The following is a 25247-nucleotide window of genomic DNA, read 5'->3' as shown; positions in this document are numbered from 1 at the left end:
GAAGGATTTCAGAAGTAGTATTATCAAAGTATTAATTTTAGCACCAGCTAGAGTAAGAACCTTTCTCTGGAATAAATGTAGACTTTCAAAACATAGAATGACCAGAGCCTTCGTTTACCTTGATGTACACATTAGATGGCCATATGTTTGACATGCCACCTCTTGCAAGCTTTCTGTAAGTCCTAACAATCCGTTCTTTCTAAGGTCCCATACGGTAAGGACTGATGCTTTCTCCTGACATGGGTTCTGTGATAAGCATCTTTCCTGGTCCCCCCATCCCTGTGCATAAAGAATGTAGACTGTGCTTTTCCACACATAGCATCCTCCTCCTCCACAGTCCTTCTGTTGGGAAGCACGTTATCTTTTTTGTCCTCAGTTGCTGAAGTTGACACAGCCATGAGTTAACGGAGACTGGCATCTCAGCTAAGGGGCTGCCCAGATTAGACTGGTCTGAGTGTATGTATGCCTGTGGGGAGCTGTCTTGAATGCTAATTGCTGTAGCGGGTCCTACACCACTGTGGGTGGCACAGTGCTTCTCTGGCTTCTGTGGAATTTCTGGACAGGTGACTCTGTAGGAGCCACAGTGAGCCAGGAGGCAGATCTCCTCCGTGAGTTTCTTTTGCTTCAAGTTATCTTTTTGTTTGTTTGTTTGCTTGTTTGTTTTTGAGACTGGGAATGGGGCAGAGGTATCTATCTATGTAGCCCTGCCTGCCTGCCTTAGAACTTGTTATGTAGACCATGCTGGCCTAGAGCTCAGAGAGCTGCCTGCCTCTGCTTCCTGAGTGCTGGGGCTAAAGGTGTGTACCACTAAGCGTGGCTCCTGCTTGAGTTCTTGCCCTGGCTTCCCTCAGCATGGTACTGTAACCTGTGAGAAAAACCCTTTCCCCTCCTGACTTATTTGGGTCAGAGTGTTTTGTCACAGCAATAGGAAGGTTCCGATTTGGAAAGTTAAGGTCATCATGAAGGAAGTCTCTGAGGGCAACAGTGCTGTGGACTTACTTCGTCAGTTTCCTCTTCTTTAAGCCATTTTTACTCCTGAAAATTGGAAAAAAAAACACACACACACATTTATCAGGATAAAATGTTGGTCCATATGGTTAAACTTTAAACTTACTGTAATGTTAAAATTTATTTAATTTTCAATACTCTGGGCTTGTTAAATTTGTCCTCTGTGCATGAAAAGATAACAATTTCTGATTCACACTAAGAAAGGATTAGGTCTCAAGAACGCACCCGCGTTTTGTATTTCCCCCTTGCTGAAAACTGAGTTCTACAAACACAGCTGCTGACTCCTGGTGGTTACCTTAATAGGAAGTTTTATTAGCAACCCAAATATCCACTTCCTGATTCTAAAGACAAGAAAGAAGAATCTGGGGGGTTGGGGATTTAGCTCAGTGGTAGAGCGCTTGCCTAGCAAGCGCAAGGCCCTGGGTTCGGTCCCCAGCTCCGAAAAAAAAAAAAAAAAAGAAAAAAAAAAGAAAAAAAAAAAAAGAAAGAAGAATCTGGGGGTAAAGAACAAATACCAGGGAGGCAGAGGGCAGGGTTCTTAGTTATAGGCTGAAATAACCTGTCATTTTCGGCAGGTGGTGTGGACTGTGTGACTGCTGGGGTCAGGGGTGCGACTCACACAATTCTATGTGCTCACAGTTTCAATAAACAGGAAGAAATGGACCTACCTCGTTTTCCTCCTTAGTTCATTAATAACCCACAAACTCAAACACAGGAAGTGTTAGTGTATGGTTCAGTTAATTACATTTGCTTAGGGCAATTCAGAGTGACAGTTTTCATACAGCAGGTAAAGGACTCAACCCAAGTTGCCTCACACCACGGTAGCAGCTGTTTGAAGTACACCATCGTATTTTATCATCAGTACAAGTGGCGTGTGTTACCTCACTGAACCAGTGGTGGAATGAGAGTGGCTATAATCCATGTCACAGGTCTTTACACAGTTTAACAAAGGCACACACATTTTCAAAACTGCTAATAGAAAACAATCAGTTCTAGGTATAAGGACTTCATGTATCCAATTACTTATTTGTACATTAGAAGTGTAACCGTGTAGACGTCTCAGTTCCAGAAGGCCTATGACAGAATGCAGCAGTACCCTCTCCAAGCTTTCATAGTACATGGCACATGGCTACGTCTCATGGCGGGTAGCAGATACTTGTCCCACCTGCTAGATGCGTGTGCTCTTCAGGACTGACTGAGCACAGACAGTGGATGATGTAGCAGGTGACCAATGAACAATTGTTATGTTGAATTGAAGGAAACCGTCTTAAACTCATATTATCCTCACAATTTCACTTAGTAAGTTATGCAAATTACACCTCTTGTATAGTGTGTGTGTTTGATATGGTGTGCATGATTGTGGGGTGGTGGGGGTGGTGGTGGTGGTGTGTGTGTGTATAGTATGTGTGTGTGTGTATAGTATGTGTGTGTATGTGGTCTGTGTGTGGGAGAATGTGGTGTGTGTGTTTGGTATAGTGCAGTATGTGTGTGTGTGTGTGTGTGTGTGTGGTCTATGTGTATGAGAATGTGGTGTGTGTATTTGATATAGTGTGCATGTATGTGCAGTGTGTGTGTGTGTGTGTGTGTGTGTGTGCATGCGTGTGTGGTGTCCAATTGAAGGAAAAAGTCTTAAATTCCATATTACCTGCATAACTTCACTTAGTCAATTATGTGAATCACATATCCTGTGTTCTCTTTATTATATGTGGTTTTAAGGTAGGAGCAGGACTAGAAAATGGAAGAGAAAGGAGGTTGGGTTGAATACAGGAGACAAATGAACTCAAAAGTGAGAGATATACTTTGGGAAAAATGTCTTCCTGAGGGCTGGGGCTGGTTCAGCCAGTACCAAGTTTCGCTGACAGTTCTGAGAATCTAGGTCCAGCCCCGAAACTCAAGGCAGAAAAAGAGAACTGACTCCTGACTTCCACATGTTCACTGTGGTATGAGCCTGCAATCATAACACACACACACACACACACACACACACACACACACACACACACACACACACACATACACAGAGAGAGAGAGAGACCATACCCCCTCACAGAGAGAGAGAGACTATAACACACACACACACACACACACACACACACACACACACAGAAAGAGAGAGAGACCATACCCCCCCCACACACACACACAGAGAGAGAGAGAGAGAGAGAAAGAGAGAGAGAGAGAAAGAGAGAGAGAGAGAGACCATATACCCCCCCACACAGAGGCTTGCACCATTATATTCAATAAATGCCCACCAATGAAAGGTAAGACTATTTACTATTCTCAGACTGTCTAAAGCATTATGATAACTTGGCCCGTTTGTGAGGTCCTGTGAAGTGAGGCCTCTGGTCAGTGAGGAGGCAGTCAGGTCAGGGGTTATAGAGAGAGAAACATCCACGGTGGTATATGGAGTCTCTGGGTTTGGATAGCTTTTATTTCTTCTACTTCCAAATGAAGAGACCCCACATCCCTTTCCTGCTTCTCCCCTGCTTGCCCAGCCTCATCTTTGCCTTTTATTCTTAGACGTTAGAAGAAATACAAGCCTGCCCCATCAGTTAAAAAGCACCGATGTCAGGCACAGCTGTACCCCTTAGGAAGCTGGAACCTAGAGAAAGCTCTGCGGCTCCTCCTTGCTTCAGCTCTCATGGTGCTAAGTTAATGTCAGGAATGCTTCACAGCCCCTTTCACCAGAGCTTTAAGAAAGCAGAAGGCCAGGGCAGGTGCCTGACACCCTGCTAGGATCGGGAGACTGAGAGTGAACAAGAATCCTTTCCCACCCAAACAGACTGTAAAAGGGATCCAGCGCAAAGGAGTGTGTGCGGAAGAGAGATGCTGTACACATCCATGCTAAAAGCACGAGTCGCTGCTACTCCACAGCTCAGGAGGAACAAGACTCTCGGAGAACAGGTGCACATTTTTTTTTCCAATTCCATTTGCTATGGAGTGAACTTTCAATGTGATGTAAAATTCCCCCGAATAACTTGTATGGGGTGCTGTGGCCATGAGGGTCTGTGTATGATTTGTGGCTGCTTTCAATGCTCTGTTTAGATTCTGCTGAATGAGGAGTGCCCCTGTACTGGAAGGCTGTGGAAAGTGCCAAGATTGACTGACGGCAGGCCATGGCCACAGGGAGAGCATCTTTCTGCCTTTTCGAGTGCCGTGCCAAATGCACTACTGCAGGGAGTGAGGAGTGGAGAATTCCCTTATGAACATGTAGGTTAAGGCTTGACTGGCAGTTTACACTACACGTGATGGGGCCGGCTAGTGTGCACAGGTAACAGTGAAAGGATTGGGCAAAGTTTATGGCCTCTTTTTTTCAGTGATAAGGTTACTTAAACAACCAAAGGAACATCACCCATCAGACAGGCAGGCAGGCAGGCAGGCAGGCACGCGCACACACACACACACACACACACACACACACGTGCACACACACCAACACAAGAGAGACAGAAAGACACACAGAGAGACAGAGACAGACAGACACAGAGAAACATATACACTTCATTTTCTCCCTTTTTATTTATGGATGACAAGGTTAAAATCCAGAGTGGCTTAGAGGAATTATTCTAAGTTCTAAGAATATTCTAAGACCTTTAGGGACACATCAGTCTAAGGAAACCAACCACAGTACAGCCCATTCCTCAAAGGAGTCTGAGGCAACGACAGAGGTGTGGAATATGCGGTGATTAAGACAAAGTGTAGAACCCTAGAGGCCCCAGGTTCATACATGCAGCTTTCACATGCTAAACCAAAGCCACCATAAAACCTGAAAAAGGCCGTCTGTACCCTACTCCAAACGTAGCACACAGCGGCCATGTATACAGTTGAACACTGTCACTAAATGTCAGCTATGCTTAAAATGTCATTTAGAATCAGAGTAGAAGCAGGGGTGTCTGAGTACGGCATGCAGGTGGCTATGGCAGGGAGAAGTAGCAACAGTGAATTTAGTCCAGAGTAGGAGACACCCTCAGAGAGTCTGGCTCCAAGACCACTAAAGTCAGCAATCCTCGTAGAAGCCAATCTGATAGGGCACTAGTGCCAGACACACACATTCTGCCACCTGGCAAGGACTACATGATACTGTCTGACGGGATCTCTTGACTTCCCCCAGTCTTCTTGAGGTGTCCGAGGCTGGTAGCAAATCAACTGGAACCCATCTCTTCAAATCCCTGCTTCCGGGGGAAGCTTTGAAAGCCTGTGGGGGTGTACCTGTGCTGTCTGAGGCTGTGTTAACAAGGTGGATGAAATGCAATGACAAGCACATCCATGGGAGGCTTCGCAGACACAAGCAGAAGGAGGGGTTCGCAGATCGAGCAGTGGGGAATTCATTTTCTGGTTGCGATGTGTGGACGTTTTAGAATGTGACAACAGAGACTGGTCTCTTGTCTGGGACTGTCTCTTCTCACATTGAGGCAACTATTTACAACCTCAGGATTTTTCTTTTCTAAAAACAGTAGGGCATTTCATACCTCTGGGCTAGGGTTTCACACTACTCGATCAATACTGTCCATAGTGGACCTTGAGGGGTTGGCCATCTGTTCCTCAGTGGGCCCTTAAGAAAGACACTTAAATTGTGAACTGTAGAAAGTGAGAAGAGCTGAGTGTGTGTGTGTGTGTGTGTGTGTGTGTGTGTGTGTGTGTGTGTGTGTGTGTGTGATTTTTGTTAGTTTCCTGGAAGACTCTTTCTCTGATGGTTTTGGGGTAAAATAATTTTGGATTATTCAGTCTGAGCTGGGAAAGGGATGTGGCACTGTTCACAGCTTTCCTTTAACTGAAACCTGTGGTAGACACTCCAGTCACTACCTGCCTCCTAAGGTCAGTTGGGAGTTCTTTTGGATGGTGAACGGGGGTTTTGCTGAAAGGTAGTGCAGGTTTTCAAGGTCAAGGTGGAATTTACATGTACTGCTCATACCCAGAGACTATCTGATGCTAACTACAGGACTCACTGAGTTGACTGATGATGGTGAAGTCTTAACCTGAAAAGTGGGGACAGCCTTGCTAATGGTAGTGGGGTGTGGTTGTTCAAAGAACTTCCCTCTGGTATCTTTAAGAAAAAAAAAAAAGAACGTACGAATTTTGTAGTAACGATGGATACTGAGATCTTTTTCAATGCATCTTGATATCATAAATTAGGTCTCCTGTATCCCTTGTCCCCTCAGAGAACTGGAAGAATATTTGGCCAGTGGCTTCTGTGCACAAATAACTGTGGAGCTCTTCCTCCTTTTCTCCCTTCCCCAACCCTCTTTGTCCTCTCTGTCTCTTTGTGTCTCTCTGTCTGCCTGTCTCCCCCCCCCAACTACACACACGCACATACACAACCACACACACCACACATACACAACCACACACACCACACACACACAACCACACACACACAACCACACACACACAACCACACACACACACACACACACACATAACCACTGTTCCATTCCATGAGATATATTTATTCCTTCCAAGCCTGCTTCATGTTGCCCACATTCCTGGTATCTGTTTATTATTTTCTATCTGAACCACCATGTGTAAACACATAAGAACAATAAACCATGTGTGTGTGTATGTGTGTGTGTGTGTGTGTGTGTGTGTGTGTGTGTGTGTGATTTTTGTTAGTTTTCTAGAAGACTATTTCTCTGATGGTTTTGGGGTAAAATAATTTAGGATTCTTTGGCCTAAGAATTCAAGTTTATTTTCATAATTATTACCATTGTAGAATAACAAAAGCCAAGAAAAACATGCTTTAATACTTGATTATCCACGTGATTTTAGATATTAAAGAAAATAAAAGATTTAAAGAAGGTGCTCCCATTCTGTTCAGTGGAGAGAGATTTTCCAGGCTCAGAAACTGTATTTCTTAAACGATAGCTCATGATAGCGAGACACCCACTCTCCTTAGGGATATAATCTCTTTTCTTTTGGTTAAAGACTTTCCCTTTAAACTATGTGTACATGTGTGATTGTGAGAGTATGTACACACTAGTACATGTGCCTGAGGAGGGCACTGGATCTCCTGTGCTGGAGTTACAGGGGGTTGTGCGCTGTGCCCCGACCCTGTGGGTTCTGGGAATTGAACTTTTGTCCTCTGCAAGAGTAGCCTTAGCTTCTTAGCTGAGAGCTCAAAGTTCTGCCTTCCCATCTCTAAAAAAAGCTATCACACGCTGTGGACTGTGGGGGTATTAGGGATGATTGCACACAGGGAGGCTTCTATGCAGTTAGATATTAGTTAGATACATACGGAAGTGAGGTTGTTATGAAAGCAGAGGTCCCCAGATTCAGAGGCTGCTGCCTCATCCTTCCCACATTTACCTTCTTGGAAACAAGGAATTCTCTCATGTGTGGGGACAGGGGAAAAAAATGGGATTCGAAGACGGAAGGCCAACAGACCAACCCCATGATGTCACAAAGGACAAGAAACCTGGGACAGGAAAACTCGCAAGAGTAGTGCAAGATATTGAACTGAGAAGACACGGTAGGCATCTGGGTACCATCCGCTCTCTCCATGCCTTTCCATGCACTCCGTCACAGCGCGTACCGAGGCTCGCAAGGAATCCGGCAAGGAGAAAGGGCTCCCTCAATGCATCGACCGTGTTGGTGTTTACTTTCTGCAAGCTGACTTTTAAAGACCGGTGTGTTGGGTAAATAGTAAAAAAAAAAATGAAGTCACTTACCAAGGGTTAATATAAAATGCCAACAGATAGTCAGTCCACAGACATGAGGGCAGCAGGGTTAAGAAAGTAAAGACACTCCTACGCCTGTGAGCATTAATAAACAGATGCAAAGAGGAAAACGTGGTAAGGGTTAGCGATTCAGCCGTGTACAGATATCAGCAGTAAACTACCTGCCGGGGTTGACTCACGCCACCGTTAAATAGCATTCCCCTTCGTAGAGCTCTAACGGAAGGCTTAAAGGCTACGCTATTGACGAAGTTGGCTTCTGCTCACACGAGTCGTCATTGTAATCAGGGACAACTTTCAACTCGTCTGGCACCAATCCCTCTGCCATCAGGACATCTTAACTTCCACTTTGCTGGCTGAGGCTCGGTGGCTGCCTGGCCTGTTCTTTCCAGCCGCCGGCTCTTGCAACCTAACCTAATTTAAGGAGCCAGGTAGGGGAACGGCAGCTTGTATGAGTGGATAGAAGTGGTCAGGTCGCTTACGCGGGTTCCAGAACCAGGCTTCTGCACCACCTGATGTGACATTGAATAGGACTTCCAATCTGAACCTTAACCAGTTTCTAAAGCTGTTTCTTAAAGCACCAACTCGGGGGTTGGGGATTTAGCTCGGCGGTAGAGCGCTTGCCTAGCAAGCGCAAGGCCCTGGGTTCGGTCCCCAGCTCCGGGGAAAAAAAAAAAAAAAAAAAAAGCACCAACTCAATTCGATCATCCAATGGTCTAGGGTTTTATCGTTGGTCCTTATCGGAATGAGAGTAAAGCATTAAGCAATCTTATTTTAATTCTTATTGACGTTAAATGTCTAATTGGAATCCATTGTCACGCATTCAGACAGCACTCAAGTCAGAGGAGCCATTCCCGTGGATTGAAAAATACCCTCGGTGCACCTGTAGTTGGTGTTAAAACTAGAAGGAAACTGTCATCTTGCCACTTCCCTTAGAACAATTCCCCACTGAGGTGTTGCATCTCACTCCCTCAGAATACGCTGTTGCCAGTGAAACTAAGCTTGCTACAGGCTGCAGGCGGACTTTCTTGAGTTCATAGAAGTGGCCTGAAAGGAAACAGTTTCACTTCCCCAGATTGGTCCATAAGTCTTACAGGTTGTGACTGGCCATGAAATGTATTAACACACAGCTTTCTAGGGTCACACATACAAATTGGGGCAGTTTCTAGACCAGCCTCCTGCCACTGGTTTGGGGACCCAGTCTTTTAAGGAGAAGAAGCAGGAGTAGCGGGTGAGTCTCTCATTCTTGAGAAGAGTCCTCACATATCTGTACAAACCTCATGTTTCTAAAACTGTCAGCATCAAGGACTTACACATTCTCTTTCTTCAGATCAGGATTGATCATATTTTAATAGGAAAACTCTATTCATGTTCAAATTTTAAAGTGACCCAAAGTGCAGCCATAACAGACAGAATCTTGTTTCAACTCTGTTCTCCATGAGAGCGGTCATCCCTGACACTGTGAGAGGGAGGTTACAGGTTTTGAATAAAGTTCTTTACCTTGTTGAGTCTGTAGGATAAAATTTCTGGTCTCTCACATCTGTTTCTTTAACATTGGCGACTTTGGGGAAAGTGGGCTCATTTATAAACCCATGGTTGGTTCCCTGCAAACTATGGGATGCAAGGGACGCTGGTTCCTTCAGTAGAGTAAGTTTAGCTAATTGGTGGTTCTCTTGGGTATTCTGAACCACACGCTGAACTGAACAGGATTGATGTTTATTACACACTGTAGTCCAGTACAATAGCACTGTCATCTCTAGACATTTTCTAATTCCTTAAACATCTCTTCCTTCCGGGTCCTTCCTTCCCAGTTGTAAATGACAAAGGCATCGTACAATTTTCAATTTTGTCTCTGTCTTTGATACAAGAGGCGAGACCTTTGGGCTGCCTACTTTTACTTAATATTTGAACGGAAGTGTTGGCTCCCGTTGACAGGCACTCGGCTACGCTATGTTACTCATTCAAGTTACCCTTGGGCCTGCGGCTGCCACGTATCTGTTGTGACTGTTGTACTGGAGCCTGAAGCACAGCTTTGGGCTCTATGCGTGACTTTACTGTCCCTTTCCCTCTACTTCAGAATCCCATTCGGTTTCTAGGAATGATTGTGGCCCACATTGATCACCCACTGAAATAAAGGACAAACAGGGAAAAAAAATCGCCTAGGCCGTAAAGACAATAAAATCGAATTTAAAGCAAGTACAGGCCGGCTGACACGTGTCCCGATATACTACTCACCAACTGTAGGGGAGTTTCCCTTCCCTCTCCAAGGATGCAAAATTGACAAACGTGCCAGCCCCACACTCCCTGTTGGAAAGAGACAAAATCAAGGTGATTACCTGACCGAGCTCTTTACCTGACACGAAGGGCAGGAGAGCCCTTGATCCAGCTTATCAGAATAGCATTAAGAAGAGATGGGTGGGGTGGGTAAGGTAAGTTTTACACGATTCTGTTTTGCATACAATGCCAAAAACAAATAGAAAACACAAAGAAACAGCCCTCCTGAAATGTATTGAATCGAACTCTTGGAGCCCAAACAGAATCAGCCCACAACCTTTGCCAAAAGGCGTTCAGAACCCTAACATACATTTCTCACCCATAGTTGACCCTAATGTACATTGCACCTCCATAGCTGACCCCTATACCTCTTTCCTTCCGTGACTGACTCCAACATACATCTACATGTCCATTGTTGACCCTAACATGCTTCTCCACGTCCATGGTTGACCCTCTGTCATTGCTCGAGTGCATGGCTGTTTCCCCATGCTTCCCCAGAGTTGGGGACATTACACCATACTACTCCCATATTGCCTACTAAATGCAGCTTACAGTCACTGCTTCCCAGAACATGGACTTCCCCTGGTTTCTGAGCCACAAAACTTTAGTTTCCATTTTTCTTCACTGGCTAGCTCTCACCAGTGTCTTTCTGTTGCCTTTTGTGGTGATTTGAATGGGAATGCCCCCCTAGACTCACATCTTCCAATGTTTGGCCCACAGGGAGTGGCATTATTAGGGGACATTTCCTTGTTGGAGGAAGTGTGTCACTGTGGGGATGGGCTTGGAAGTCTCCTATGTTTAAGCTACACCCAGTGGGGCACACAGTCTCCTTCAACTGCCCATGGATCAAATTGTAGAACTGTCAGCTCCTTCTCTAGCATCATGTCTAGCTGCATGCCACCATGCTTTCTGCCATGACTATAATGGACAGAACCTCTGAAACTGTAAGCCAGCCACAATGAAATGTTTTCCTTTGTAAGAGTTGGTGTGATCACGGTGTCTTTTCACAGCAATAAAAACCTAACTGAGACACCTTTTTTTTTTCTTTCTCAGGAAATAGCCAACTGTCTAACTCTCTATGTTTGAAGGGAATTTCTCAGATGCAGTGGTTACCAAATGAGCAGCAATGTCTTCAGAAAACCGATAGATTATTCTGCAATGTGTAGAGAGTAGCTGAGAATGTGTCTAAGGAAAAGGACTGGAGGTTTGTCCTTGTTAGGCCCTGAACTCATCACCATCATCACCATCATCACCACCACCACCATCATCCTCATCATCACACATACACACACAGTCACACAACCACACACATGTCCACACGAACAAACAACAGTGCTTTTCTTACCTGGCCATCTGCAGGTGCTTCTTTCTCAGAATGACAAGGGTCACTAACAGCAGTCCAATTAAAAGTATGCTGAGGATGGCCAGCACCGAGATCACCACCACATTAGGGTTCACCTCTGTAACTAGAGAGAGAAGCCACAAGTTGCTATAGATTACAGGACATGAAAAGTGACAGAGCCATTCATAGCCTTTCCCCTACCCCTACCCCTACCCCGAGGAATGTGAAGATGGTAATGACCACACCCACATTTGTCTAAGGGAAACATCACCTTGTCTTCTTGGGGAGCTCTGAGGGCTGACGGGTGGTCCTTAGGCATCTGGAGAAACTGAGTCTCTTTCCTAGACTTGTAGCATGCAGGACACTCTTATAAGGAAAAGCTGCAAGTCCGAGAAGTATCAATGCTGTGGCTTACAACTATTTGAAAACTAAGGCTGAGGAAGTCATCACCATGCATTGCCATTGTTTAACATGTTCAAACGCTTCGAAGGTGTGGACTTTAAAGTCAGGAAGCACAGCTGGATCATTTGCCCCCGGCAGATAAGGCATAGGAGCAAGGCATCAGTGAGCTGCCATCTGTGGCAGCATTTTACGCTTTACCGGAAGTAGGCATTCTGACGGGCTGCAGCCATATGCTCAGAGGCTTCCTATCTGCACAGATGCAAAGATTAAGTCTATCAATAAGTTGGAGAGTCCTTAAGAGTGGGGGTGCTCTTGTGTACTTTCTCTGATGGATGGTCTACTTATCACATGTGAACAGGAAAACAGAAGCAAGGAAGTAGGCGTATAAAATACCTTTATAAAAGTCTTCAAGGAGAGACAGGGGAGATGCTTGAGGTAGGAGGATTCGGATCTTTGGGGGAGTTTGGACTACATGGTGAGTTTGAAGTCGGCCTGAGCTACATGCTAACCCATCTCAAAAACACACAGAGCCAATCCCTAACGCCTTGAATACTTGCTACCTGCCACCTCTGCTCGGGTTAGTGGCTGAGTGCTGGGTGGAAAGAAGAGGAAGGAGGCTGTCAACTCCATTGGGATCCAATTTTACCTCCCAAGCTTATTGGTTTACACGTGTAAGTAAACTGGACAAAAAAAAAAAAAAAAAAAAAGGTCACCTGTTGCTCTTGGTTCCCTGGGAATGGACAAGAAGTCACGGACATTAAAGTGCACTTTAAGAAGTGTCACAGAAGCCACACACAGTAGCACATAAAACAGTAACTCCAGCTTTTGAAGGAGGGAATGAGGCAGGAGGATTCCTACAAGTTCCAGGTTGGCCAGGACTACGTAGTTGAGCATGTCTCAACTTAACTCTTTGTCAGAAACCAAACCAAACCAATCCCAGCCAGAGAAGAACGCTCAAGGACCCTGGAGGAACGTGTGCTGAGACGTAAGGTGAAGGAGTGTTAAAACATCGCCCACCTGCACTTCTGTCTCTTTTAACAAAGAAAAAGTAAATGGAAGGGCTAAAAACAAAACAAAGCGAAGCTGGCCCTACTTATCCGTCCTTCGAGCAGATAAACGATCCGCTAGTTTGCAGATACAAAAGCAAATCCATTAAAGGGACAGAGTCCCCCTGAGAGTGGCTGTCTACATGGGGTCTTCACAGAAGGTCTGGAGTTCCTGCTGAGAACAATGCATATTCTACACCTCGGGTAAAGAACAAGGAGGTGGACCCTGTTCCAGACCCCACATTAGTCACCGATTTTCCCACTAGCACGGCTGAAGTGGCAGCTTTCTTGCCTTGATTCCAAGTAGGAATGGTAGCTACTATTTGACCAGGACCAGCCAAGGTTCTATACAGAGGAGAGTGAGTTGGGCAGGTCTGTGTCTACCCCCTGTTGAGGAGTCTAAGGATGGTGACCTTGGTGATTTCTCTTGGTGTATGCCCTTTTGGGCTGGTGTATGCCTTTAAGGCTTTCTGTATTTTTAAGTTTTAGTTTCTATAGAACATAAGATGAAGCTGGAGACCCGGTGCAGCCGTGGAAAGCACCAGCTGATTTTGCAGAGAGCACAGAACCCACGTGATGCTCACTGCGATCTCTCTCTCCAGTCCCTGGGGGTTCTGATACTCTCTTCCGACCTCTGGTGGCAGCAGACACGAACACAGAGCACAGACATCGATGCAGGCAAGACTATCATGTTCATTAATATGAACATAGGAAGAAATGAAATAACTCAAATCTAAAGTTCATATACCATTATCCTATATTTACGTATGTTTAAAAAAAAAAGACTTGACAACAATCCGAATCTTTTTTCTAAGTCCCATGTTCTAGCCAAGCGCACTTTGAGTCAAGGACTCCCTGACTGGAAGCTCGGGGTGTTTTCAAAGGTAGGCTGTTTCCATCAACAAGGCAGGCTGTGTTTATTTAGAAGGAAACACTAAAAAATAATGTAGAAACCTCCAAAGACCAGGCGGCCTTCATCTGTGTCCTTACCCATTGTGGAGACAGCTATGAACGTAGGGACACTGGGACTGTCGTGGCTGAAGCTGGTGACACTGCAGTTGTAGGCAGTGGCTGGGAGGAGGCTGGAGATGGTCACCACGTGGGAGGAAACAGCTACCGGTTCCTGGAGGCGAAGATACAGACAAAACACACTTCACATCATTGTCTTCTGTTTGTGAAAGCATTCTTCATATTAAGGAGGTTATATGCAGAGTAAAAAATGGTTAAAAGATAGAAAAGGTTAATAGTGAAAAATCTTTCCCCCTTTCTCTACTCCCTCCCACGCCACTCTGTTCCATGGAAGCAGCCATCACTACTGGGTGGTTTTCTCCTATTTTATGTCAGTATAAACTTGATGTCGCAGTTGGCCTCACAGCTGACGGTCATGAACGGTGACGCAGTTTGCACACCACGCTGCTTATTTGTACTCGCATCATCTTTTGTCATCTCTGTCATTTTTGTCACACGAAGCAGTTTTATCCTTTTTTTAAATGGAAAAATTAAAACTGTGTGAATGCTTAAAACTGAATGCTTGCCAGCCTGTAAGCATGGGTACCACATGAATTCAGTGCCTGCAGAGACCAGAAGAGGGTACCATATCCTCTGGAAGTGGAGTTGCTATCAGTCGTCAATAACCTGTAGGGTCTGGGGAACGAACGTCAGTTCTCTACAAGAGCAGCAGGCATTGTGAACCCCTGTCAGGAGCCATAACAGGATAAGCTAATAACTAGCAGGTGATCATCCTGAGATGGCCAGCCTCGGATTATTATATAATTTGCAGCCAGTTTGCCCTTATTAAGCAAGGCTGTAAGGGATTCATTTTAGAAAAGATTCCCGCTATTGAAATGCTTCTCCTGCTATTATTAAACATATATAACAATCATTGAGTAATAGCACACCCCTTTGGAGTAGATCTCTATAGATCTACGGAGATGTACTGTCTTATAGTGATGCTATATAGACAAATAGATGACTTCTTAAGTCTTAATGATGATCCTATAAGAATTCCTAAAATTATATCAGTGATTATTAAGCTCTTTTATAGTGGGGCCACTATTAAGTCTTTTTCTGATAGTACAAAACTGCAGTGAGAGCTCTGCCAGTTTCCCAGGTGTCACCAGTTACTTGCTCTTAGATGGTAACCAGACTTTCTCAGACTCAGAGCCCATTCCAAGAGGCTGTAAAACAATTAACCAAAGGTTAATGTTAAAGGGAACTAATGATTTATTATAGGTGCTAGGACAGAGGATAAAATATTGACTGGGTTTATCTATATAAAACTTTATTAATAACTTAGTTTTAAAACTTCAGTGAACCTGTGGAGCTGTGACAGGTGATGGATGTTTAGCCAGATAATGACTCCTAATGGTATGCATGCAAACATTCTGTTGTAAATTTCTATTTCAATTTATGATTTGATTTTTGTGTGTGTGAACTTGTGACTAACTTTGTAACATGTGATCATGTGTTCTGAAATATGTTTAAGTGCTGAGGACAAAGAGAAGAGTATGCCTTTTCAATACTGAAAACTATTGGAAATTAATCCCTTGCAGTCCAGCTTACCTGTCCACCTCTGTTGTGTGTTAGTGACTGTTTTCCTGCTTTCTTTCTGATGAGGCACATTTGTCTGTAGGTTTTCCCAATGAAAATTGTGTCTAGTGTTTTTATTTTGCATTTCTTATTATGAGGGAAATTTTTCATAAACCAAAGGACCATTTGTTCTTACTTTCCTACGTGTTTGTGTAGGGGTGTTGGTCTTCATCTTGTTTACTTCAAGTGGTTCTTTATATATTAAGAACCCTACCTTTTTAGGAGAACTGAACTGAAGAGAACTGAGCTGAGAGGAAACTGAGCTGAGAGAGGAACTGAGCTAAGGAGAAGTTTTTAGACAGAACACCTTTCAGATAGAACTGAACTCAAGAAGAACTTAGAAGTATGGGCATAGCATTGGGAGAAAAGACATTGAGAGTAAGAGCATTATTGGGACATCAGAGCAGGAGGAGAGAGTAAGATCAAAAAGAAAATGCAGACTGGAAGAGCTTAGAGACTATAGGCAACATGAAATATTAAGAGAGCAAGGCACAGAATGCAGAGGGAAAGAGGAAAGAAGAAAAAGCTGCAGAGAGCAGAAGGAGCAGGTGGGCTTCTCCTCACCATGGGACAGAACAGGTCGTTCCTTAATAACAAGGCAGACTTATCTTATTAAAAGGAGCAAGCTCTTTTATTACAAACTTGGGTTAAATTCATTTAGCATTAGAAGGGTAGAAACTTTTCCTTTCTCTATGCAATAAAGATTGGAGTTCATTTTTCCTCCAGAATGAGGGAGTTCTTTCTGTACCGGTGCTTGGTCTTTGCCCCAATATATATGTAAGTATGGATGTGTGTGTGTAAGCATGTAATTGTGAAAATGCATACAATGTGTATGTGTAAGAACGTAATTGTTAGAATGCATGTAAGCTGAGCCCAACTGGATTGAGTGGAAATGAGTAAATATGCATTCATGAATCTGTATATGAATTTGTATGTTTATGCATATTTGCTTGTGTAAAAGTTTTTCCTGCTGCAAGCAATATTCACTTCTCTTGGTTCAATAGAAGTTTATTACTCCAAACTTCCCCCTAACCTGACAAATAAGAGGCAAAGGGGCAAAAGGGAAAAGGCTCTAGCAATTAATCCTTTATCTCCTGCTGTTTTAGACTGAGGTGCTAAATACCAGAGACTGAAGTTTCTGGCCTCAGAGGAACACAGAAGGCAGGTCAGCTATGGTCCCATAGTAACTTGGACATAGATAAGTAAATCAGCTACAGTAGCATAGTAACTTAGACTTAGATAAGTTAACTTTTTATTGCTATACAGGAGCCCTAAATATCTCGTAAGACAAGTCTTACCCTCCGCCGACGCTCTTCCCCCTCTGCTGCCTCAAGAAGAACCAACAAGAAAGAAGACCCCTGCCAGGGCTGGCCCATGGTAAACCCCAAAACTATCTTTCCAGCTCCCATTTTACCCTTCTGAAGAAGGGCTCACAAGACCAATAAAAGCTCATACTTTATCTCACCAGCCTGCTCCTGGTGCAGGTTTAAGTGGTCTGTTGATTTCTTTGTGTGCTGCTGTAAAACAATGCTAAGTAAAACAATGCTAAGTAAAACATCATCTTGCAAACATAGAAGCTCTTGTACATACATGTACAGACACTGTGTGTGTGTGTGTGTGTGTGTGTGTGTGTGTGTGTGTGGGCTCGCATGCACCGGAGTGTGTAATGGTTAATAGGATCACCAGCTTGGCAGGACCTGGAATCATCTATAAGATGAGGGTTTTTTTAGATTAGGTTAGCCTCTGGGCATGCCTGTGAGAGAGTATGGTGATTAGGTTAATGGATATATGAAGACCCACCCCAAAGGAGGTTCTCTGAGCTTGGGTCCTGGACAACATAAACAGAAGGAAGTTATCTGAACAAAGACATCATAATTCTCTGCTTCTGGGTTGTTGACTCAATGTGGGCAGCTTCCTCCAACTCCTCTGCCAGGACTTCCCCACCATGAAGGTTTATGCACTGAAACCATGAGTTGGAAGAGATTCCTCCTGGAAGCGACTCTGGTTTGGGGGTATTTTATCCCAGCAACAGGAAAAACTAAAACCCTATGTATGGACACATAGATACAGACAGACAGACAGATACACACACAGTATGTGAAAGCAGGAAAAGCTAAAACACTAAGTATGGACACACAGATACATACATACAGACAGACAGACAGTCACACACACACACACACACACACAGAGTATGTGAAAGCAGGAAAAGCTAAAACACTATGTGTGGACACACAGATACAGGCAGACAGACACGCACACACATACATATACTATATGTGAAGGTATATAAATATGGATACTCATACATGCCCAGCAGTAGAATTATTGTCACCAAGTATGCCTTTTTAATACTGAAAACTATTGGAAATTAATCCTCTGCAGACCAGCTTACCTGTCCACTTCCTGTTGTGTGTTAATGACTGTTTTCCTGCTTTCTTTCTGACAAGGCATATTTGTCTGTAGGCTTTTCCAATGAAAATCGTGTCCAGTGCTTTTATTTTGCATTTCTTAACACGAGGGAAATTTTTCACATGCCAAAGGACCTTTTGTTCTTGTTTTCCTATGTGTTTGTGTACGGGTGTTGGTCTTCATCTTTTTTACTTCAAGTGGTTCTTTATATATTAAGAACCCTACCTGTTTGTCTGCATTCTCTATTTTATCATGTTCACCCAAAGAATGGTGATAGTAGGTGCTCAGAAGCAAAATTATCTCGTTTTTAAGAAAAATAAATTTCTAATTTGGTGCATCCATGATCAGACAGTGGCGCACACACACACACACACACACACACACACACACACACACACACACACACATGCTGCACGCTATAAACAACGAATCGGCACACTACTGCTTTTCAAAAGAAGATCATGAAACACTGCAGCCTAACCAGATGGCAGCCAACAGCACTGATTTCCCATCCCACCATCACTAGGCCAGAAAAGATAATATTACAGGGAGGAAAGAAAGCTTTTTGCTAACAGGACTGAATTGCAGCAGGTAGCTGACTAACCATTGTGTCTCTAATGGAAGATATTGCTATAGTTACGGAGGAGAAAATCCATCCCTGGCAGAACGGTTATTTTCCAAAAAGGGTTCTTAGAATGGAGACAGGACTGAGCTAGTCAGCACAGATCAAAAGAGAGAAATTCGTAGATGAGACTATCAAAGGGGCAAAGGAATCAAAGCCGATTATCTCAGCAGTCAGTCAGGAAAGATCCATCCTCCCAGCCATCCTCTCCCTCCTCTCAGGCACAGGGCCCTTCATTTATTGAAAGAACATCCATTATTTATGCTGGAAGAAATACTCTACCCCCTGCAGTGTGTGAACTCCCTCATAACCTGCCCCTTTCCCTTCCTCCTCTGGCTTTAAAGCTCTCTCTCTCTCTCTCTCTCTCTCTCTCTCTCTCTCTCTCTCTGTGTCTCTGTCTCTGTCTCTGTCTGTCTCTCTCTGTGTCTCTGTCTCTGTCTCTGTCTCTGTCTCTCTCTCTCTCCCCCGTCTTAGTTACTCCCAGAGCTGAGCGTCCACTCCCATCCTCCATCAAGACAATAAAGTAGCTCATCATTTCTGCTGTTTATGACTCCAAAGCTTTAGTAGTAACAATCTCTGGGGTTTTTGTCTTTTAAATTATTTCCACAATATATAAGTTCCCACACTTTGCTGGAGAACGTATATTTTTACATATTTCTACATTTGCATGACTATTTGCAATGTCTTTTTAAGTTTAAAATAAGTTTAACTAAAAGGTACAGTAAACCGTTCTTTTTTTTTTTTTTTTTTTTTTTGTTCTTTTTTTTTCGGAGCTGGGGACTGAACCCAGGGCCTTGCGCTTCCTAGGTAAGGGCTCTACCACTGAGCTAAATCCCCAGCCCCCAGTAAACCGTTCTTAACTGTTAAAGTAGACTTTAGGGGATAAGGTCCTCACGGGCATGTCTTACAAATACTGCTGATTTCTATCTTTGCCCCTCCTCCCCCCCAAAAAACCCAAACAGACAGTTTCACACCCTGTAGTTCCATGAAACAGAAGTTTTTAGTTACTCCATTAGCCTTAATCAAGAGTAATCCAGAAAGATAGTGGAAGTAATCAGTACCTGGAGTTTGCCATCGTGGCCAGACCCGAGCTTCTGACAGAGGACTTCAAAGAAATCAGCTACGCCCTCCTCAACCCAAAGCAGGGTGACCGATGTCTGCGTTTTGTTCACTGCGAAGAGTGATTTTGGAGGAGCTGGTTCTGAGGGAAGAGCAAAGTTTTAAAACACACACACACACACACACACACACACACACACACACACACCACACCACACCATCTTTTAGTGATAACAGGGTGGGTGTCCCGAGAACTCACAGGCAGGTAGATAAGAGCCTGAGCTTTCACTCAGCTTTCGAATATGCCCACACACAAAGCCTGTCATCCACATCCGAAGGCAGAGTGGTTTGTGTCCTTCCCTGCTTGTGTTTTCAACTTCTCCTTTTGGACACTTCTGTTTTCTGCTTCAGCTCTGTAACCTGACTCTATTAATAGTTTCTGTGTCATCCATTCTGGAGTTAGCGTTGTCCTGACAACACATAACTTTTTGAGTGAGACACAGAATGAAGAAGAAGAAGAAGAAGAAGAAGAAGAAGAAGAAGAAGAAGAAGAAGAAGAGGAGGAGGAGGAGGAGGAGGAGGAGGAGGAGGAGGAGGAGGAGGAGGAGGAGGAGGAGGAGGAGGAGGAGGAGGAGGAAGAGGAGGAAGAGGAGGAAGAGGAGGAGGAGGAGGAAGAGGAGGAGGAGGAGGAGAAGGAGGATGAGGAGGAGGAGGAGGAGGAAAGAGAAAGAGAGAAAGAAAGAAAGAAAGAAAGAAAGGAAGAAAGAAAAAAAGAAAAAATGGGATGGGAAAGGGACTGTCTTTCTTCAAGATAATGAAGATTGGGCCTTAGCATCAACCTGGTTTTTTTTTGTTGTTGTTGTTTGTTTGTTTGTTTGTTTCTGATTCTCTTAAGTCAGAAGTTTGAATTCTTTGAAACTTCAGTGAAAATTAACTAACAGTGATAAAACTAACACACAACATGATGGTTTTTGTAAAAGGATGATGGAGGGAAACCAGATGCTTAATAGCATGTTAGAGATAAAAGTTTTATCATAGACCCTTTATCTTGATCAATAAATTAATCCATTAGTCGAAGGCCCCACACCATGCTATCTGGACTGTTTTCTGTTCATTTCCAGTAGTTGAGTCACCAGCTGAGTTGGCTTGGTCCAATGTTCTAGTAAGTTCTCTATAATCCCATCTCTCATTTCTGAATTTCTTCTTCTCTCCTCATGCCCCTGTATTGTGGATGCTGTGTTCTGGGCTCTCTGTGGTGGATGCTGTGATCTTTCTTTCTAGATCATTCAGTATGGAAACTGCTGAGCTAGTGCTCCTGATCAGACACTGGGTCCCGTCATCTGCTGGCAGAAACACTTGACATTGGCTACCTGAACGTGCTGTATCTTCCCTGTCTAGGCTGAACTGGCAGTGTGCACCTTCCTTTCAGAGAGCCGGATCTCTGCTGTGGATCTTTCATTCTTGTCACTGTCCATGAGGAAGTGACAAGTTTAGGTAAGAGAGTTAAAGGGGAGAGGAAGTGAGTCAGCTTTAGACCACGGAAAATCCCAGTAGATGCCAGAGTCTCCCTTTCACTGGCAAGTGTCACCCACTCCTCCAGGCGGGGATCTGTCTCACTTCTGAAGAAAAGGGACCTCAAGTGTTAGCAGTCACCAGCTCCACTCACATCTCTCACTGATGACAGGACTCTGAACTAGATCTAAAGACCTGCGGCCATTGTGCCAGCTCAAAATCACATCTTTGAGAGCAAGTGTGGACAGTTGGGGCAGGACTGACTAATGTTAGGCTCTACCTTTTCTCTTTCAAGAATACATACTCCAAGGCCATACATGGCCGTGTGCATGTGTGATCCTAGCCCTAGTGATGTAGAAGCAGAAATTTCCAGTTAAAGGGCAATCTCAGTTCCACAGTGAGTTTGAGGCTAGTCTAGATTATATGCGAATGTGTCTTAAAAACCAACCTAACACAAAAACGAAAAGGAAGGTAGAGAGTGATTGGGAAAGACATCCGAAGTTGACCCCTGACATCTACACACCCACACTCACTCATACATATGTGCTTGTGCATCCGTATGAGTGTGCACTGACACAATACTATACACACAACCCTATGAAGTACCAGTGCAGAATGTGGGCAGGATGGAGGGCAGCAATGCTAACTACCATTCATTCTATATGGATCCTAGGAGGATCAAGCTGTTGCCTCTCTGTGGAGTGGAGATGACTTCTGAAGTGAAGGCGGGCACTTCACTTGTGGATCAGGGAATGAGAGAGAGAGAGAGAGAGAGAGAGAGAGAGAGAGAGAGTATTCCATCTTGCAAATCACTAATGTGCCTAGACTCCCCTTACACTCATGGCAATCTTCCTGCTTCTGCCTCTCAAATGTGGGGATTCAAGGCATGAGACACTATGTCCCATGTACTGTGTCTTTTGATGTTGCTCAATGATATAACTACTCATTGAATGGTATTTATGACTTCTTATTATATCCAAAAGAGTGGGTGTACTCCTCACTGGCCACTTTATTCTTTTAAACTTGATGAGTTTTACACATGTGACACTGGTAGTAATGCTGTAAATATCATCTCTATGTCTGATGAGGAAAAACCCTATTTTCAATCTTCAGCCTCAGTGTAAGGAATTTCTAGAATTTTCTTAGTGTGTAAAAATGCAAGTTGAGGGTCTTTTCTATTATATTATAATAACATTTCTACAGCAGAACAAAGTATTTTCGTATAATAATATCAACTTTGCCAACAAAGTATCTCCCATAGGAGGTAGAATTCTTTGGAAAGTAGGTTGGATGGCATTTTGCCAGAATAAACACGTGAAGGGACATTTAGCTGTAGTGGTTACAGGTGAAATGCTAAGGCAGACTTTGAAGGAACTTTTAGCTGAAGCAGATACAGACCAAAGGATGTTCTGCTAAAGCAAACATGTGAGAGGACACATGATGAAAGATTCTTTGCTAACAACATGTGTTTATTGGCCTGCCAGACAGCACAGACAGGAGTTACTCCAAAGAACCATTCTAAACAGGTCCAGTTCCCCCATATCCTTTCTTTCCCACTACCTCTGGTGGGTAGTGGGCTAAAAGGGATGTTAGACTGTTTAAGAATGTGGGCATTCTTATTAAAAATAAGGATTGAAAAAAATCAAAGTTCCATTCGTATCAGCATATGGAGCCCTCAAGTAGAAGCAGCACGATGCTCACACTGAAGGGAGCAAACTCTGCAAGAGAAAGCGCTGTTTGAAGCTGAGGGTTGGGGGGAGAGACAGCCGATGTAAGAGGCAAAAAATTGTTCAGGATGAGTCGTGGCGGTAAGTGGTCAGGATGAGTGTGTCAGGACAAGTGTGTCAGCATCATAAACGTTGGAAGAGAAAAGTTTAACCACAGGAATCTGTCAGGTTTGGGTATATTTTAGACTTCATCTCACTGACCTAGGGAAAAAACTCTTTCCCTGAATTTAACTGGGAATTTGAATATTTAAGAAAGAATACCAAAGAATGGAAAAAGGAAACATTTAGCAACTGAAAATGTATTAAATTATGAATCAGAGGTTGAGGAGATAGACTAGTGTTTAAGAGTCGCTCTTCAGAGGACCCAGGTTCAATTCCAGCACCCTCATGGAGGCTCACAACTGCCTGCGGCTTCAGTATCAAGGGATCTGGCACTTTATTTTGTCCTCTGCAGGCACCAGACATGCGTGTGTGGCAGACAGGCATGTAAGCAAAACACGGATGAGAGAAATACTTATTTACAATGGGGTGGGGTGGGGTGGGGAGAATTTAATGCCTAACATACCAAATATGTCTTAAAAATTCCTGTCTGGGTTCACACTAATGTCTTTCAGAATTTTTCATTCACATCAAAGTTCTCATGACTGAGACTAAGACTGTCAAGCTTATGCCCTAAAATCAAGTTTCCAAAAGGGGAAGAGAAAGCCACAGAGCGGGTGTGTGTGGTTCCTCCCATGACCGCCATAAAATTCCTTCAGTCAGTAAAACGTGAGAAACAAGCACATAAAAGGCATAGGACTCTGTGTGTGTGTGTGTGTGTGTGTGTGTGTGTGTGTGTGTGTGTGTGTGTGTGCGTGATCACGTCTCTGGGTTCTAGCTAGCTCACAAGGCAACCACTCGTGGCTAAGTGCCGATTCTCCTGGGAGTCAAGCTAGGAATTTTCTTCTTTGCCATATGTGGTCTGAATAAAGCAGAATTTCACAAGGGTGGTTTACAAGGGTGGAGTTGGGCTTTCCCTTCCTTCATTGGCTGTTCTGTGGAATCTTTCTGGAATCTTCTCTCTGTTCCGTCTCTGGGTTCTGGAGTCCCAGGGCTTCTCACTTCAGTTTCTAATTGGTACTCGGTGATCTAATTTAGATGATCCAGACCAGAATTTCCCTATGATCCCCACACAGAGATCAACCTCTTTGCTGGACACTTGTGCTTTCATTTTCTAGTTGTCAAATCTTTTTAAGTTAGAAGAACAAAGGGATCTTAACACACCCCTCCCCACTAACCCCTTCATCGATCCTGTTTGTTTCTGTGTCTCCCTCACTTACATAAACGTAAAACAGAGTTGCTCAAGAGCCAAGCTGGGGAGTTATTCTTAATTTCTTTTTCTTTCACTTCCTTTATTTGTCCAAAAAGAAAGTTCTGGAGCCTCAATCTCCAAAACACCTCTCTAATCCTGTCCAAATCTCTCCATCTCCATAACAGCCGCCTCCTCTAGAGTCACCCTTATTTCTCAAGCAATCTGACTAAATCACAGTGGTCATCTGTGTCTGGGATTCAGACAACTAAGCATTCATTGTTGGCCCAATTATGCTTTCTTCATAATTCTGACACATGTGTGTGCGCATGTGTGTATATATGTGTGTGTGTATGTGTGCATGTGCATGTATACATGTGTATGTATGTGCATGAATACATATGTGTATGAGTGCATATGTGTATGTACATGTGTGTATGTATGTATGTGTGCATGTGCATCTGTACATCTGTGTATATACATGTATCTGTGTATATATGTATATGTGCATGTATACACGTGTATATGTGTGTGTTTGTGTGTATGTATGTGTATTGTGTGTAAGTATGGATATACATGTGTATGTGCTTATTGTGCATGTGTGTATGGATGTGTATTATATGTAAATATGTGTATATGTATATGTATATGTGTGTCTTTGTGTGTGTGTGTGTGTGTGTGTGTGTGTGTGTGTGTGTGTGTACCTTGTGTGCCATGGCACTTGTGTGGCGGTTGGTCAACTTTGGGCAGTTGGTTCTTTCTTTCCATCATGTGTGTCCCAAGCATGTAACTCAGGTCATCATGCTGGCAGCAAGCACTGAACTAACTGGTTGGCCATCTCGTGGTGTTCTACTATGACACCAGAATAAACTTATCATGAATTGAAATTGCACATGCTTTTCTATTTCCTAATACTTAACAGTTTCCAAGGGATTAGGTAAGTTAATTGTTTACAAGTTGTCATAAGGAGTGATTTTGCCTGCAATTAAGGTGCAACATTAAAATTATCCAACATGTTATTTCTTCTTGTAGCATCAGCATCTCGGTAAGAATTTAGCTTTTACCACTTAACTAAGAATCTGAGGCTATGTTCAGACACCGTAGATACAGAGGAATGTATGTATTGGACAAAATGAAGAAAATGTTGTTTTCTTTTGTTGGGACCCTATTTTCTTTTTAAAAGAAAATAGTTTCTGTTTTTCTTTATTTGTTGGAGGAGATGAGGAAACTATGAGGCAACAGCTTGCATGTGGAGGTAAAAGGACAATTGCGAGGAGTCAGTTCTCTCCTTCCAT

General features: G+C 43.6%; 1 protein-coding gene across 5 annotated transcripts in view; it reads right to left on the bottom strand.

The window, feature by feature from the left end:
• Positions 1-25247, bottom strand: part of Ptpro (protein tyrosine phosphatase, receptor type, O) — a 210808-nt gene that overhangs the window by 32194 nt on the left and 153367 nt on the right. For 2 of the 5 annotated variants that reach the window (XM_039108278.2, NM_017336.2), the window contains exons 13-18: positions 19428-19567; positions 13734-13866; positions 11299-11419; positions 9915-9983; positions 7674-7757; positions 1000-1035 (exon numbers count right to left, since the gene is read on the bottom strand). In XM_039108278.2, the coding sequence (XP_038964206.1) occupies positions 1000-1035; positions 7674-7757; positions 9915-9983; positions 11299-11419; positions 13734-13866; positions 19428-19567 (583 nt within the window). Of the gene's footprint in view, positions 1-999; positions 1036-7673; positions 7758-9914; positions 9984-11298; positions 11420-13733; positions 13867-19427; positions 19568-19684; positions 19834-25247 lie in introns of those variants that run through there. The other 3 variants (XM_017592851.3, XM_039108279.2, XM_006237571.5) reach the window with 2 other exon arrangements.

This window comes from Rattus norvegicus, chromosome 4 (assembly GCF_036323735.1).
Source record: "Rattus norvegicus strain BN/NHsdMcwi chromosome 4, GRCr8, whole genome shotgun sequence".
Classification (NCBI taxonomy): domain Eukaryota; kingdom Metazoa; phylum Chordata; class Mammalia; order Rodentia; family Muridae; genus Rattus; species Rattus norvegicus.
This window is presented reverse-complemented; position numbering and strand designations above follow the sequence as displayed.